The sequence below is a fragment of the Heloderma suspectum genome, chromosome 2, assembly GCF_057233095.1.
Source record: "Heloderma suspectum isolate Gila_16-S chromosome 2, 16-S_ref, whole genome shotgun sequence".
Classification (NCBI taxonomy): Eukaryota; Metazoa; Chordata; class Lepidosauria; order Squamata; family Helodermatidae; genus Heloderma; species Heloderma suspectum.
This window is the reverse complement of record NC_139459.1, coordinates 365040277-365057377: the sequence shown is the minus strand read 5'-3', so window position 1 is coordinate 365057377 and position 17101 is coordinate 365040277. Positions and strand designations below refer to the sequence as shown.

At 49.8% G+C, this 17101-nt stretch overlaps 1 protein-coding gene across 3 annotated transcripts in view; it reads left to right on the top strand.

Moving 5' to 3' along the window:
• Nucleotides 1-10827, top strand: part of LOC146355776 (uncharacterized) — a 52973-nt gene extending 42146 nt beyond the window's left edge. For all 3 annotated transcript variants that reach the window (XM_084830787.1, XM_084830785.1, XM_084830786.1), the window contains exon 4: nt 1910-10827. In XM_084830787.1, the coding sequence (XP_084686913.1) occupies nt 1910-3174 (1265 nt within the window). In that variant the 3' untranslated portion in view covers nt 3175-10827. The remainder of the gene's footprint in view (nt 1-1909) is intronic.
• The last annotated feature ends 6274 nt before the right edge of the window (nt 10828-17101 follow it).

Below are 17101 nucleotides of genomic sequence, written 5' to 3'. Positions count from 1 at the left end.
CAACTGCAGTGGTGTCCAAAGTCAGCAAATGGGAGCTTCTTCAAACTGCAGCTTTGTTAACAAGCCAGGATCTCATGCTGGCTTTCTGATGAGCCACCATTTGCTGAGTTGGGACACAGCAAACAAACTGTGGTTTGTTGCTAACTAGGAACTGGGAATTTTAAAGACCCTCCTCTTGCATATGAGCCCAGGGCTCGTGCTGGCTCATTGAGGCACCATGGTTTGTTGTTACAGCCAAACTAGGCTACTGATTAATTTTATTTATGCAACATGGAGAACTAGTGTAGCATGGGGGTGTAGTGTAGCATTGCTCACAGCCTTGAGCTGTGAAACAGCAGGTCTCCCGTACGAATCCTCCTTTGGCTATAACTCACTAGGTAGGTACCCTTAGGCCAGCTGCGCTCTCTGTCTCCGCATCTTCCCCATCATCAGCATGGGGATCATTCTCTTGACCTACCTCACAGGCTTGTTGTGAGGATAAAAGAGGAGGGGAGCTTGTATGCCTCCTGAGACCCTTCTGAGGAACTGGTTGATTGATTCATTACGTATCTGATCCTGCCTCTCTTCCAAGAAGCTCAAGGCAGTGTACGTGGTCCTCCCCTGCCCATTCTGTCTCACAACAACCTTGTGAGGTAGGTTAAGCTGAGAGATAGTAACTCCCCCACGGCCACCCAAGGAGCTTCATGGCTCAGCGGGGGTAAGATATGAATGTAACAACAGCAATACACGTTTCTCAAAATAAAAGTACACCATTCTAGTACAGCAGGGATGTTGAAAAGGGAATCCAGCCCTCGGACTAAGAGAGGTTCAACACCCCTGGCATTATACAATGAATTAATATTTCAATATATTAGTATATTGATACAGTGAATTAATATTTTGAATAATAATAATATGTTAATAATAATACGTTAATAATATAATTGTTGTTGTTGTTGTTCAGTCATTCAGTCATGTCCGACTCTTCGTGACCCCATGGACCATAGCACACCAGGCCTTCCTGTCCTGCGCTCTCTCCCGGAGCGTGCTCAAGTTCATATTCATTGCATCGGTGATGCTATCTAGCCATCTCATCCTCTGCCGTCCCCTTCTCCTTTTGCCTTCAGTCTTTCCCAGCATCAGGGTCTTTTCCAGAGAGTTTTCTCTTCGCATTAGGTGGCCAAAATATTTGAGCTTCAGCTTCAGTATCTGTCCTTCCAATGAGCACTCAGGGTTGATTTCCTTTAGGATTGACTGATTGGACCTCCTTGCAGTCCAGGGGAGTCGTAAGAGTCTTCTCCAGCACCACAGTTCGAAAATATAATAGTGTTTAATAATAAATATTGGTAATACGTATTTAATAATATTTAATATTTAATAAAACTTAATACCAATATTTTAATTAATACAATGAATTTATATTTTGTTGCAGCTCCCAGTTGTCAGTGGCCATTAGCCATTGACATAAGAACCTAAGAAGAGCCCTGCTGGGTCAGAGCCAGGGTCCATCTACGCCAGCATTCTGTTCACGCAGTGGCCGACCAGCTGCCTACGGGAAGCCCACAAGCAGGACATGAGTGCAGCAGCGGCCTCATGCACTTGGAGGTGCCACGATTAAATGGCACCTCCATTGCTGGAGGCCAAACGAGGAGGAGGGTTTGTGGGTTTCCCGTGAGGACGCTGGTTGGCTGCTGTGGGAAACAGGATGCCAGGCTAGATAGGCCTTTGGTCCGACACGTCAGGGCTCCCCTTATCTTCACTCATTTCTAATATTTCTTGGCTGCCTTTCAGGGCAGGAGCCTTCCCAAGGCAGCGTGCGGTGGTAAACTCACATAATAGAATCCGATGTGCTAATAAAAACACTAAAAACAGCAACGGCAGGAAACGTTTTCAAAACAACAAACATCGTGTCTTATTTTTGTTCTCACAGGCAACGAGCAAGTGCAAGACGAGGAGGAGGAGGAGGAGTCCTTTCAGGCCGACCGGCCCGAGCAAGCAGGTGTGGGCGGCATATCGTTGGAAAGAGCCAAAGGGAAAGGTTTCCAGGGCCCTGAGGTGGACGAGAGGCCTGAGAGTCACCAGGGACCAGATGGTCACCAGGAGAACCACCCTGGGAAGGCAGCCAAGCTTTGTGAGGAAGGCGACCGGGGCGTAAGGGAAAGTTCCTTCCAGGAGGTCACCCACAGGCACACAGACTCCGGGGAAAGCTCCTGTCAGAGCTTTGGCCATCAGGAAATGCAGCCGATCGAGAAGCCCCACAAATGCTCATTTTGCGGGGCGAGCTTCTACGAGAGAACCCACTTGGTGATCCACGAGAGAATCCACACCGGGGAGAAGCCGTATAAGTGCTCCGTGTGCGAGACGTGGTTCTCTCACCCCTCCGAGCTCATGAGGCACGAGGAGACCCACATGCCCGAGAAGCCCCATAAGTGTGCGGTCTGTGGCAAAAGCTTCAACCAGAAAGCATCCCTCATCACCCACGAGAGGACCCACACGGGAGAGAAACCCTACGAGTGCTCCGAGTGCGGGAAGAGCTTCAGCACCAGCTCCCAGCTCATTACGCACAAGAGGGTCCACACGGGTGAGAAGCCCTACAGCTGCTCCTACTGCGGGAAAAACTTCAACCAGAAGGCGTCCCTCATCACACACAAGAGGACCCACACGGGGGAGAAACCCTACGAGTGCACACTGTGCGGGAAAAGCTTCAGCGCGTGCTCTCAGATCATCAACCACATCCGGGTCCACACGGGGGAGAAGCCCTATGAATGCTTAGAGTGCGGGAAGCGCTTTGGCAGCAGCTCCCACCTTACAGATCACAAGAGAACACACACGGGCGAGAAGCCGTACAAGTGCCCCGACTGCGGGAAGAACTTCAGCCGGAGTTCCAACCTCACTGCACACAGTCGGATCCACACAGGAGAGAAGCCATACATATGCTCAGGTTGCGGCAAAAGCTTCAGGCAGAAAGCGTCCCTGATTACACATAAGAGAACCCACACGGGGGAGAAGCCCTTCGAGTGCTCCGAGTGCGGGAAGAGCTTCATTTCAAGCTCCCGCCTCGTCAGCCACAAACGGGTGCACACGGGGGAGAAGCCCTACGAGTGCTTGGAATGTGGGAAGTGCTTCATTTCGAGCTCCCACCTGCTTAGTCATAAAAGAGTGCACACGGGAGAGGAGCCATATAAGTGCTCGTAGAGCGGGACAGGTTTCTGTCGCTGTGCCGCCCTTCCGAGGGCCGGTTCACACATAACCTTGCACGCTGGCCGGGGATCCTGTGTACCAGGGATGGCCTAGCTTCTATAATCTTGAGGGCCATTTTAATTCTCTAGACATAACGTCAAAGCGCGGAATCTCTCTTACAATTTAAAAAAGAACAAACATTTTTCATCGGGCCAGATAAGTTTCCCTCGAGGGCCAGATCAGGCTGCCGGTCACCTATCCTGGCTGTATGCCTTGTCATGCCGGTTGGTGCATGTCCTTGCCATGGCGCATGCAGTGTGATGTGTGTCAGTGTAAGGAACAGGACCCTGACTCGTGCTATCTTTTCTCCCACCCTCCCCAAAGAGCGGGAGGAGCATGCAAATGGGGAGTAAGTGCATACTGCATCACCCGTTAACATAAAAGGCGTTGTGGGAGATGCGCACACACATTAGGCCAGCTGGACCAATGGTCTGGCTCAGTACAAGGCAGCTTCATGTGTTCGCACGGGCCTGCTGCATGTATCTGATTCCCAGCTGGCGATTAGCCCTGAGGTGCGAGATTCCCCATAGGTCAGGGGTGGGGAACCTCAGCCCCAGAAGCCAAATCCGGCCCTCTGGGGTTCCTCAGAAGGCCACGCCCCCTTTCCTCAGACCACCGATGGTTTGGTGGTTTCCTGGCTTTCGTGCAATTTGTGCCCCATTCTGAACAGTTTTGAAATGCCTCTCCAGAGGCTTCGCTACTGGCAGGAAAAGCCTGAAGCTAAACTGTGCTGGCATTTTTTGTAATTTTGGCCCTGCTCTTTTTGCTTTTGGTCCCGCTCACCACTGGATGGCTGCCCTTGACAGCTGCCCTGAAATTGAATTTGGACCCCCTGGCTGAAAGGAGTCCCCCACCCGTGCGATGGATAACAGCCGAGGGAAAATGCAACATGGAGAGGAGCATTCGAGAGTTCTTCCCGGTGGAGGCTGGTGGCTCCAGTTCCGGAAGGGCAGTGATTCCATTCTGGTTTTTAGTTAGGACCAGCAAGAACTCTAAAGGTGCTATCCAAGGTGCTGAGACCATTTGGGGGCTGGGGTTCAGCACCTTGGACAGCTCAGTTAGCGCTCTGACTGGTTCTAATTAAAACCCAAAATGGAATCACCACCCCTCCACAACTCAAGCCGCCAGCCTCCGCTGGTTCTTCTAGGGCAGCCTTCCCCAGCCTGTTGCCCTCCAGATGTGTTGGGCTGCATCCCCCATCATCCCCATGCCCCGTGCTAGTTGGGGATGATGGGAATTATAGCCTGAGTGACACATCTAGAAGGCACCAGGTCAAGCAAGACTATTCTAGGATGTTGTCTCTCAAACTGCCTTCCATCCAGGAAGTTTTTCAGCATGGATTTGTCACCTGGGGAAGCCAGGACCAGTCCCCCCTACTGGCCTGAAGCATGCTGTAGAGGATTCTGGGAAATGTTCTACTGCACACAAACACACACGTACAACATGCGCAGAGTTGGCATGGCTGGGTCTTTGGGGTCCCGCTGTCCCCCCTCTCATCTCCTGCCATCGTGAACTACAAGTGTGCCTTTGAACACACCTGATCCTCTTTTGTGGCGGATTCCTCATCTTCAGCAGCTACAAGGCAGGCAGGCACCTCATGGCCCCCTCCATCCAGGGAATAGCTGTGCCTATCGAAACTGGCTGGTGCAAAAGGGTGAGAATTTTGTTTCAGTTCATTTTCGATAAGAACATTACCAAAATTTGAAAAATCTCCTTCCTGTACGGGAGAGAAAGAAGTTGAGATTTTAAAAAATTCAAGTAAGGGAGAGAGCAAAACCTACTGATTCACCCACTCCAAAGCAGTGGCTATTCAACCAATTTCAAATAGGTTTAGGCTGTGATCCTATGCACGGGAGTAAGTCCTGTCAAAATCAGGGGGATTCATTTCCGAGTAAATGTGATAACAGTGTGCTGAGTGGAGCTGTGATGTAGGTGTGCCCAGATGTATACTGGCCCTGCATGTGGAGGTTCTACATTTTGCTACAGCCAACAATTGCCAAATCCTAGTTTTGGTCCATCAGCCAGGCCCAAGCTAAGGGGACAGGACCATGGGAAAACCAGTGTGGTGTAGTGGTTAGAGCATTGGACTGGGGCTCGGGCAATCCGGGTTCTAGTCCCTGCTCAGCCATGAAGCTCACTGGGTGACTTTGGGCCAGTCACTGACTCTCACCCTAACCTACCTCACAGGGTCGTTGTGAGGATAACTTGGAGAGGAGGAGGAGGGGGACCACGTAAGCCGCCTTGGGTCCCATGCAAGAGTGGAAAAGGCGGGATATAAATGTCATCATCATAATAGCTCAGTGGTAGATGCCATGAATGTGGACTTGAGCGCGCTCTGGGAGACAGCGCAGGACAGGAAGGCCTGGCGTGCTCTGGTCCCTGGGGTCACGAAGAGTCGGACACGACTGAACGACTGAACAGCAACAAACAGCAGCTGCTTCCCACGCAGAACATGGCAGTGTGTCAGTCCCGCTGAGCTCCAGGCAGGGCAGGGGTACAGAAACCCAGGCCTGCGTGCCACACCCAGTATGCCTGGGGTCACTATCTGGCCCTCCAGGGCTCCCCAGTTGGCCACAGCCCTTCCCATGGCCCTGCCCCCTATCCCCCCAGCCACCAATCATTTGCTGGTTTCCTGGCTTTTGCATGTTCTCCCCCCCCCCCCCTCTAACCGGTGGAACAGCTTCTCCTAAGGTTTAGCTACTGGCTGGAAGAGCTTGAAGCTAAAATATGCTGGTAGTTTTGCCCCCACCCCATTTTGCCTTTGGCCACGCCCACCACCGAAGCGTGGCCCCTGAGAGCGCCGCCAAATCTGAATTCCACACTCGGGCTGAAAGAGGTTCAACGCCCCTGAGGCAGGGCTTCGAGAGACTCCTCTCTGAAACTGTACAGAGCTATGGCCACTCAGCGTTGGCAATACTGAGCAAGACCGGCCAGTGGCCCAACTTGGTATAAGGCACCATCCGGCGTTTTGTGTCCTCTGAGCACGTCTTGTGATGACACATGCATGGTGCGGAGAGCGCAGAGGTAGTGAGAAGTAGCCTCCCACGTGATAGTATCAGAACTCAGGTCCCAGTGACGTAGGGCTAGGTCCAGACTTAGGGCACAACCAATCTGGTGCTGGCTGGGGCATGCTGGGAGTTGTAGGCCTTTTTTCTGTCTAAACATTAATAGGATTGTGCCCTTGGCCATACCATTAGGCAGGGTGAGGCAGCTGCCTCGAGAGCAGATCCTGGGAGGTGGCAGCAGCAAGGTATTCAAGGAGAGACCTGTGTGCCTTGCAGCCTACTTTGCACCCCCTATGTTAGCCTGCTGCCTTCAAGTTCCCATCACTACTGTTAAAGGCAGATTCATCTGCCAGTCCAGTCAGCTTTTGTGTATGGGATGGGATGGGGCGCCATCTTGTCCTTCGCCTCAGGCAGCAAAATGACTTGGGCCAGCCCTGCCCTGCGTAGAGTACACCATTGAAATCAATGTGACTTAAGTATCCATGGCTAACTTAAGCCTCATTGATTTCAGTGGGTCTCCTCTAAGTATAGTTAAATCTGGAGCAAACCTGTTGATTGGTAGTAGATTCAGGACAGACAACATAAGTTACTTCACGCTATGCATAACTTGACTTATGGCATTTGGTAACTGGCCGATGGCTGGCTTAGATCACACGTGGGCAGAAGGCACATGTTATGGACTTACAACTCCCAGCATTCCTGACCATTGGCCATGCTGGCAGGGGCTCCTGGGAGTTGAAGCACAAAACATCTGGAGATCTGCCTTCTGCCCACCCTTGGCTTGGATGGCTATAAAAGGGGATTAGACAAATCTGTGCAGAGGTAGGTTACCGATGGGTATTAGGCATCGTAGCTAATGGAACCGCCATTTTCTGAGGCAGTATTCCACTGAATACCGGTGGGAGGGGGGCAAAAAGCAGACAGCTGTTGCCTTCAGTCAGCCTTTTATTTAAGCACTCACCTGGTTACCATGGGCGACTAGGAATTGTATGCAGGTGAATAAGCAGGCTGGTGGAAGAGGGATGGTGTGTTCCATCCCTCCTCAGAGCCCAGACAAAAAGCAGGCTGACAGAGGAAGGCGCGCGCGCACACCCCACATATCCACCCCCAGCATGGAAATACAAGGGGCTACTGCAGGAGGGATGAGCTCTCCAAAGGGCCAAGTCTGAGGAGGCCCTGGGCAAAGTGCTCCCTAATAGGCCTCCTCCTCTGTCAGTACACCATGGCGGACTTACCTGGCGGTGGTGGCAGGCAACAGCAGAACTGGCAGGGTGCGTCTGTGCTATTTTTAAGTTCCCACAATGCCCTAGAGTGACTTGCCAGGTAAGAAAAAGAAAGGGGAGGTTCAGGGCAGGCATCAGTGGTAGGTGTTGGGGCCCTGGCAGCTGCCCTAAGATACCAGGGGTTGACATCAGTCCTGATTCTCCTTTTCTGTCTGCCACAAGCAGGCAAGTAAACATATTTGTAGGCCTGTAACCATTGGAGGCTTATTTACATGGTTGCCTTCATGCACTGCTGTGGGCTTCCTGGGGGCATTTTGGTGGTTGCTGTGCAGAATAGGATGCCGGACTGGATAGGCCGCTGATCTGATCCAGCAGAGCTCCTCTTATATTCCTGATTTCTATTATATATAAAGGGAGGGGGACTGAGATACTGAAGAGCAGGAGATAAAGAGTGACTACTCTGTACTATAATGGAAAGCAAATGGCAAAATATTTCTGCGTGAGAGAATTACAAAAGCGGGTTAGATGTGTCTGTTTGTTTTCTGTGAGGAAGGGAGACTGTGTGGCAGTGGGCATCTTGTGACCCTCCAGATGTTTTGGCCTACAACTCCCATCAGCCTTAGCCAGCAAAGCCAGCGGTAAGGGATTATAGAAGTTCTAGGGCCCCAAAACTGGAAGGCCCCAAGTTGCCAAAAGCTACTCTTTTGCATGTGTGAATCAGGCATGTAGTGTACGCTTGATGACCAGCTGCATTGCTTAGTGTTGGGTTTGAAGTGATGTGAGGAGAAATGCCAGCTTGGTCTGTGGTGCCGAATCTGCAGTGGGACCGTTCACCCATACAAGCCATCATTTGAAGCTTCCTGTGGTTGTCAAGCAGTGAATATGCACATGTCAACACGCACATCCCCAAACAGGTACCTTGTGTGTTCCTGGAGAACATGGCAGTCCCACAGAGGAGAGGTTGGATGGGGAAGGAAGGGGGGTTGCTGCATTGTTCCCTTTGGAGAGAAAGGAGCTTTTAGAGGAGATGTGATGATGACAGGGCCGGCCCTACCATTGGGTAGAGCGAGGCAACCACTTCAGGCAGCAGGAACTGGGGTGGAGGTGAGGGGGGCAGCAGGCCCCCAGCCTTTCCTCAGCCACCCAACCATTGTCTCTTGGAGAACATATCTGTCTTGCATCCCTAAAATAGCCTGCTGCCCCTTGGGTGTGCTGTCTGGTTACCAGGGTTTAAGTAAGATTGAACTGCCAGTCTAGTCAGCTTCAGTATGTCAAATGGAGAGGGGTGCCATCTTGTCCTTTGCCTCAGACAGCAAAATGGATTGTGCTGGTCTTGGATGATGAAACTTTTAAGAGCCTGCTGGGGGTGGGGGGTGCGCGTGCGTGCGTGCACAGGAGACTAATCATGGCGCATCATGCTGGGATGTGTGTGGAATCATGAATTTCCCATTTTTAGATCTTTTTTTCTCACTCGCAAACAAAGGATGCATCTTCCTGCAAAGACGGAGGGGAAAATTCTAGAGCGGGGGGGGGCGGGACTTTGGTGGGTTGAAAGGGTCAGATTGTGCCCCCCCAACTCTCTGTGGGCCGCACTTCTCCCCTGCCACCATTGCGAGAACTGGTCATGTGGCAAGATTCCCAGCAGAGTCATGTGGAATCCAGAGGGTGGTGGCAGGGCGCCCAGCTTTATTTTCCCTTCCTGCCACCACCTTTTCTCTCTCCCCCTCTACCTTTGCACTTAAGGAAGGGATAGATTGCTCTTGCCAGAGGTCTGAATTGACCACATGAGGACGGTTTTGGGGAGTTAGGGTGAGGGCTGCATGAAATTAGGCCCAAACCTGGTCTACAGTCAGCACTGCTGGTCTGGAGGAGAGTGAAGGAAGGAATTTTTAGAAACCTCCCTCCTCCAGTCCCAGTCCTTGGCCAATGTCTTGCTGCTAGGAGCAACACAGGATGTCCAGCATCAGCCAGTTTCTGCGTGCACTCAAAATAAATTGGGAACAGCAGATTATAAAGGCACATCCACACCACAGCCAGGTAACGTTTACAGCTGTCCCCAAATCTGTAACCTCTTCAAGGAGCTCAGGGCAACATACAGGACTGGCGTTGTGTGTGTGTGTGTGTGTGTGTGCTTGTTTTCATCCTTACAACAGCCCTGTGATGCGGGACAGTCTGTGAGAAGGCGACTTCCCATAAGCCCCTCAGTCAGGGGAAAACAAGTTGTGTGACGGGAGCAGCTAGATGTGCTCACATGGCTGCCCTGTCCTGGTAAAAAGGGGGAGGGGAGATCAACTTGCCCCCTCCGCCGCCTCGCTGTGCTCCTTCCCTTGAAATGGTTTTCGCCACAGCACAGCCGCAATACTGCAAGTGAGACCAGCTGCAGAGAAAAATGCTTCAAAGAGATAAGGAGCAAGAAGGGCTGCTCCCCTTCCCCTGTGCACGCCTTTTCACGTACAAGGAGAATTCAACTGTTACGGACCCGACTTTAGCCCAAATATGTATTTGAGCACCCGCTTCTTAATTATTTTTTTACCGTGTATTCATACAGTGGTAGTGTTGCGGTTACGGCTCACCTTAGGCCAGGAGATGACTCGGTGATGGAGTCCCAGCTGACCAGATGGAGACCAACAGTAAAGAATAGGACTTCCCCACCTCTCTGCTTTATATGTGAACGTTGCAGACACATGAATAAAAATATGGCTGTCCCATTGCATCTGGTTTTTGTCCCTATGTTACATGGTTGAGGAGGGATTTGAACCCGGGTCTTGCCAGTCCATAAACAGGTCAGGGCCTGGAAGGGTATGGGGGCTGCCCTCATCCCAGGACTTCAAAATCCCACCCTGCCATGCCTCTACATGAAGAAAATGGCCACACTTCTACAAGAAGAGGGAGGCATCAGAAAATGGCCACCTCATTATAGGGTGAAGGTCTTTGCTTCCAGGTAGAATTGAGCTGCAATCTCTCCCCTGAAATTATATTCCACTGCCCTCCTCTGGCCTTACGTGGCCTCCTTACATATACTTAACTCCACCTTTCACGTCCATTTGTATCCCTCGATGTGTATGCATGTCTGCCATTCACATGAAGAGGCACAGAGAGAGGTGAACACTGCTTCCTTCCCATGAATGTTTGTGAATCTGTAGTTGTAAATGCATTAAAAAATCTTTAATTTATGCTTATGTGTTACTTGTAGATTTTACATTAAATTCTTTTATCTTTTTTCCCCCTTTTGCATTAATTTCTATGCCTCGATATGCCTTGTTCTTTATTTCAGATGGGCCTCCCCTTGGGCATTTAGGCTTTTAAAACCATAATTGCAGTGGGGAGAGTATTTTTGGCAGGGTCACCGCTGTGGAGGAAAGGGTTACGCTTCTCTCCCCATGACCTGCATGTGCCCTTCCTGCAGCAATTCTGCTTGGGGAAAAACTCCCATTGACTCCAGTGGGAGGCTTTTTTCACATTGAATTGCTGTGCCTTGGTGGGGGATGTGTGTGTGAGAGAGAATGTGGGTGAGAACTGATGGGTAAGAATCCGTGTTTTGTGTGTGTGTGTGTTACATGTGAAAATGTATGTGTGTGAACATGTATGAACTGGTGTGGCAGGAGGGTTATTGGGGTTGGGGGGCCTTCCTTTTGCTTTGCACCCTCCCACCCCACTGCTCTCATGCTGGTCCTAGAAGGTTAGCCACGAGGGAATATGGCCATCAGGTTAAAGGAGGTTTCCCTCCCATGTTCTATAATATATATTTTGCCCATTATGAGAAGAAACTCCAGTTTAAATTATACGTAGGTTTTGTTTCTGGTCATGCTTAAAATTTGGCCTCAATGCAATTTTTCTACCACGTACATTTTCTTTTCCATGAAACAGCTGGAGGTAGATCTTTTTAAAAGTACATCATAGAACAGTCATTAAACGTGCATTTGGCAGGTTAGGATATCAGAGAAGAGGTGGCCTCATCTGTGTCATTCTTGGGCCTAGTTCTCACTGTGTTTGGGCTGTCCCACAGACTGCAGGAGGGGACTCACGTGATCGACTCCGCCATACAAAAATAAGAATAATATTCCTTGCACATAAGACAACTAGCATGTCAGGGTGAAGGCTGGGTTGACACCCTACATTTTCTTGTACAGGGGAAATGGAGGAATGTTCAGCTGGAGCCTGAAGTAGAATAGCTATTAAGGCAGCATGCGCCCCCCCCCCATTTTTGCACTTGCAACAGCCATGTTTGTGGCCCCAGTGGGGTCTGGGGGTGGGCAATGTGGCAATGAAGTAGGTTGCCCACCCCTACTTTCAAGGGGAAGGGCCGTGGCTCAGTGAACAGAGCATATGCTTTGCATGCAAAGTGTAGAGTTAACGGACCAAAGAAAGGCCTCCTTCGGTGTAAGGCAAATTCTTAAGACATCCAGGCCCAAGTTCAGTGGAGGCTGGTGGCTCTGAAGTCAGTGGGGTGGTGAATCTGCTCTGGGTTTCAGTCAGAACTCTAAACGAGCTATCCAAGGTGCTTCGCACCCAGAAGGCACTTCACTGCAAGTAGAAAACAAACACATCATAAGGGCCTAAGAAGGGAGGAACTGCCCCAGTGTCACCAAATGAAAGTCTGAAAGGGGATTTGAACCCTGATCTGCCTGGTTCTCTAAACACTATCCCATGCTGCTTCTCACAATGGTAGCATCTCAGGTGAGGAATACTTGGTGAGGCCTCCATAACCAGAGTGCTTGTATCACGGGAAAAAAGGTAGTGATTTTCTTAATGAAATCCATAAGCCCCATGCCTGATTCCTCCAAATTTTAGCCAAATCACACACATACACCCCAAAGAGCCTTCTAAATAAAACAGTGGAATTTTCTGGGATTCAAGTATTGCACAACAGGAGGGCATATGACATAGGCCTAACCCTCCGCAGAAGAAGGCACAAGACAGGAGAGGGAGGGGTGGTTCTGCTCACCGTGGTGCAAGGTCAGAGCTCCAGGGAATTGGGGTCACTACCAAAGGCAAGATCAGCAGGCAGACCAAGGCCTGAACACACGGAGTTCCAGAGAAGAGCTAGATTATCAAGGAACTACAAGGCAAGAGTCTGGGAGCTGGTGTACACACATTGTTCCAACACTGTGCCTAGAACTGAAGGCTTTTAAGCCTGAGCCTTCAGAGCCCCACCCAGAGCACAGCTGCAGCCCCCCCACCCCAATCTGCTTCAAGGTCCCTCTAAATGGGCAGCTTCTCTGTGAAGTTCAGGGGTCTCCGGGTCATCCTCCGGGAGGAGGACTTTGGAAGAAGCATGACAGGAGTGGGGTTTGTGTCAACATGTATTTGCGTGTTGCTGGCCGGATTTAAATGCTTTCGAATTAAGTCTCTTCAAGTTAAAGCTTCATGGAAAGGGACCGACAAGCAAAGAGCCAAGCATCCTACGTTTTTCAGAAGAGAAACATTTATCAAGTGGCGCTCGCATGGAAGAGAGAAAAATGCAAACCATGGTTCCAAAATCAACATATTTACAACCTTCCAATATGCTTTCCTTCAATGAGAGCTCAAAACGGCTCTGTGCTCATGTGTCAGAAAATAGGAACGGCTCCACAGATTTCTTGCTGTTTAGACAGATGAGCCTTGTCCAAACAGACAACTTCCAAAGGTATATAGCCTTGTTAGATTTGTGAAAACAAAAATAACAAGGACTCTTGTGGTACTGTAAAGACCAACAGATTTATTGGGGCAGAACCTTTTGTGTCCAGAGTCCACTTTGGCAGATGCACGAGGAGTTATTCTTAGTATGTATATGTGAGGGATGCACACACATGCACACACACACACACACACACACACACAGCTACAAGGGAGAAAATAGGCCATCTGAGGATAACCAAGCCACAAAGCACCATTCTAACCAATTGCCCAGTGAGCAGGAGAGGAAGGGGAATAGTCGCCATCATCATTACCATTCTTCAAATAGGCTTTTAAACCAGTCTTTAATTATCTAGCTAGCTATCTAGCTGTCATCTTCCTTCATTATCCCGTATTCCTTGTCTGCCATGTCTAAAACTTAGATTGCAGGCCAGAGGGCAGGGACTACCATGCTAGTTACCTTTGTAAGCCACTCTGGATGGCTTTTTGGCTAAAGGGTGGGGGATAAATGCTGTAAATAAATAAATAATGCCATGGCTCTGACAAAGTGGACTCTAGTCCATGAAAGCTATTGCAATAATAAATCCGTTAGTCTTTATGATGCAGCGTGGCTCACTGCTGTCTTTCCTCAGAGGAGAACTGTCCATTCTTTCACCCATCCAGTCGTAGGGGCAACTCATGGCAAACTAGCATTTTTACCACCAGGAGAATAATTTTATTTGCCTGGACTGCGAATCTTAATGACTCTAAAACCATAAATATAAAATCAGTGTCCGACTGCACAGAGAAGAACTTCAGATCCATGAGCTGAATCCAGCCCACCTGGGGTCCCAATCCAGCTTGAAGCTCTTTATTGCTGTACGCCGCCTTGGGAAGGATTCTGCCCTGAAAGGTGGCCAAGATGTATTCTAAATAAGTAAGTAAGTAAGTAAATAAATAAATAAATAAATGCCAAAATATGCTGGTATTTTTTGTATTTTGGCCGCACCATTTTCCAATTAGCCACACCCACCACTGGAACAGAGAGCTTCTCTAATAGTAGGGATATCAGAGGAATCTGTCCAGGGAGTAAGACTTGCTGAGTTTTCATCAGCTCGGCCTCCCCAGGCTTCAGCTTACTTTCCTGTGAGCTGGCCCAACTCAATCTGCATAGAGTTGGGCCAGTTTATGGATTGGGGGGGGGAGGCACTCATTGTTGCTGTAAAAAGCAATTCACACAAATTAAGTGCAATTTGTGCAAATCATGGCCACAATTTGCATAATTTGCACAAATTGCAGTCATAATTTGCATAATTTGTGTGACTACAGCTGTAATTTTTGCAATTTGCGCAAATTTCAACTGCAATTTGCATAAATTGCTTTTTACACATTTTTTTAAAAAAAACCTGAAAAAATTCCCAGATTTTGGGAAGAAACCTGCAGCTTGGCCCACAAATGCAAGCCAAGTTGGGAGCGCCATGAAAATCTGGCAAGCCCCAAAAGGGCCAGATTTCCTGGCAAGGGACATCCCTACTCCATAATCAAATTTGGCCCTTGGGCTGAAACGGGTTTAACATCCCTGGCACAAAGAGATTTGGGGGAACGCTCACCTTTCATCGGCCCTGCTGGGTGCCCCATCTGTTCTTCCAGCAGTCCTCTTATCCACATCCCCTGGCATTTTGAACCAAGTAGACTGCTGCGAAAGGATTCTGAGCTGTCTGCACTACTCCTAGCCAGGAGCTATTTTTTGCTGGTTCATCTCCTGATGCTTTGGGGTGTGAGCCTCAAGATGCTTCATTTAGAAGCTGCCTGGTTCTATCGCCCCCTATGCTACCCAACAGCCCCTATTTACCAGGAACAGTTGGCTCAGGGCCGTTGTCAGCACCTCACTCTGATGGCTGCCCTAAGTCCCCTTTCCAAGTGTTCCAGTGAGTGCCAGAAAACTTGGAGCTGCACTCTCAATTTTGTAAAATGCCCCCCATCACCAGGGGACCACCATTTGAAATTTCCCACTCCAGAGGGACACTGCCTGCTCCCTCCACTATCACCACCAGTAGCCATTTTAACAGGCTGTAACAGCAGGAGATGAGAGGGGGAAGCAGGGCCATTCCACCAGCCCTGCTGAAAGACTGCTTCATTTTTCCTCTTCCCTCCCCACCTCTTTTTCCTACTGTGTCATGTCTTTTTAGATTGAAAGCCCACAGGCAGGGATCGCCTTGTTTTCCTGATTGCATGCGAGTCCCCCTGGGAGACGTTTTGACTGAGGAGCAGCATAAAAATACTGTTATGTGCTTGGGAGCAGTATAAATTACCTCCAGGGGTCCCTTACAACTCAGTACCTCTGATTCAAAAGGTATTGAGGATTTCCCCCAATTATCTACCTCTTTAATTGGTAACCTTTGTTCTACTAGGCCAAGGGGAGATGCTGAGGGAGGCCTGAGGGAGTAGCAGGAAGTGAGGTTGGGGGGGGGGGTGGATCTAAGACCTAAGGTGGGGGTTTTGGTCTGAGGGGCAGAAGGTCCCTAGGCAGCTGAGGAGGAGCAGGGATGTATTGGACTAGTGATGCTGTGGGCCCTCATTTTGAGCACAGTGAAAATAAACCTTTTATATAAAGAAACACCGCCAAGTCTCCAGTGCCCTCCTTCCAGGAAACTGAAGTCTGAGTAAGTGCTGAAGCCCCTGCAACTTCTCTCAGGAGTGGGGTGCAGGAGCATAACAATACTTAAATAAATAAATATGGATGGATGGATGGGGTGGAATTCAAACCCGAGCTCGCCAAAGTTCTCCAAATTCCATCTTGAAGCTTATTATATATCAACCCTGTTGATTCTTCTGGACCTCTCAGCGGCTTTCAATACCATCGACCCTGGTATCCTTCTGGATTGTTTATCTGGATTGAGCTTGGGAGGCAGAGTTTTAAAGTGGTTCCAGTCCTTTCTGGAGGGCTACTCTCAGAAGGTGGTGCTGGGAGACTTCTGTTCCACCCCATGGCCGTTAGCCTGTGGGGTGCTGCAAGGTTCTATCTTGTCCCCCATGCTTTTTAACATCTACATGAAAGTGCTTGGGGACGTCATCCAGAGGTTTGGGCTTAAATGTCATCAATATGTGGCTGATACTCAGCTCTACCTCTCGCTCCCATTTGTACATCCCAGGGAGGCTGTGGAACCCTTGAAGCTGTGTCTGGAGGCTGTTTTGGGATGGATGAGAATGAACAAGCTGAAACGTAATCCAGACAAGACAGAGGTACTGTGGGTTGGGAAATCAACTACTTCAGATGGAGGTTTACAACCGGTCTTAGATGGGGTTGCACTCCCCCTGAAAGACCAAGTGCGCAGTCTGGCCGGGGGCAGGGGGAGATGGAAGGAGAAGCCAATTATGGCTTACCCGGATTTTTCAAAGGACCGGCTTTGGCCCTTGCAGGGCCCCATGAGCAAGTCTATCGCACCTGTAAAAATCACTTCACAGAACATACTTCCGGGGTGGTGGTGGTGGTGGAGTGAACTTCATCTGACTGGCAGGGGCTGCTCAACCAATAAGAGAGGCTCCCCCCACCTTCCAACTCTCTCCCCCCCCCCCACTTTCTCCTTTGATAAAATCCTGGGAGGTTTCCTCCCCTGTCCTTAGGGAATTAGTGCTTTAAAATGTGCTATTTCAATTGTGGGCGGGGGGGGGGGATCTCTGTAAATTCTGATGTGCACATTCAGAAGACGAGCCTCACTGACCACAATGGGAGTTACTCCTGAGTAGACACGAATTGGTTTGTGCTGGGAAACATAGGGATGGAAAATCAAGGGCAGGAAACAGCCCTTGACTGGGGTCACGATGAAAGGCAGGCCCCTGGGCAGGGCTAGCATACCCAAGGTAAATGTAGGGTTGGGGCACACAGCAACTATAGTGGGGAGAACCCAGCTTAAGGAAAAGAATCGGATTTTAAGCAATCTCAGGAAATCTGGTTTTTTCTTGATAAGCTCCAGGGGGGCTGCTGGATGGCCACAATGTCGCATATCCCTAACGACCTCCAAACGCAGCCAGCTCAGAGTAAATTGCTCATGGGGACAC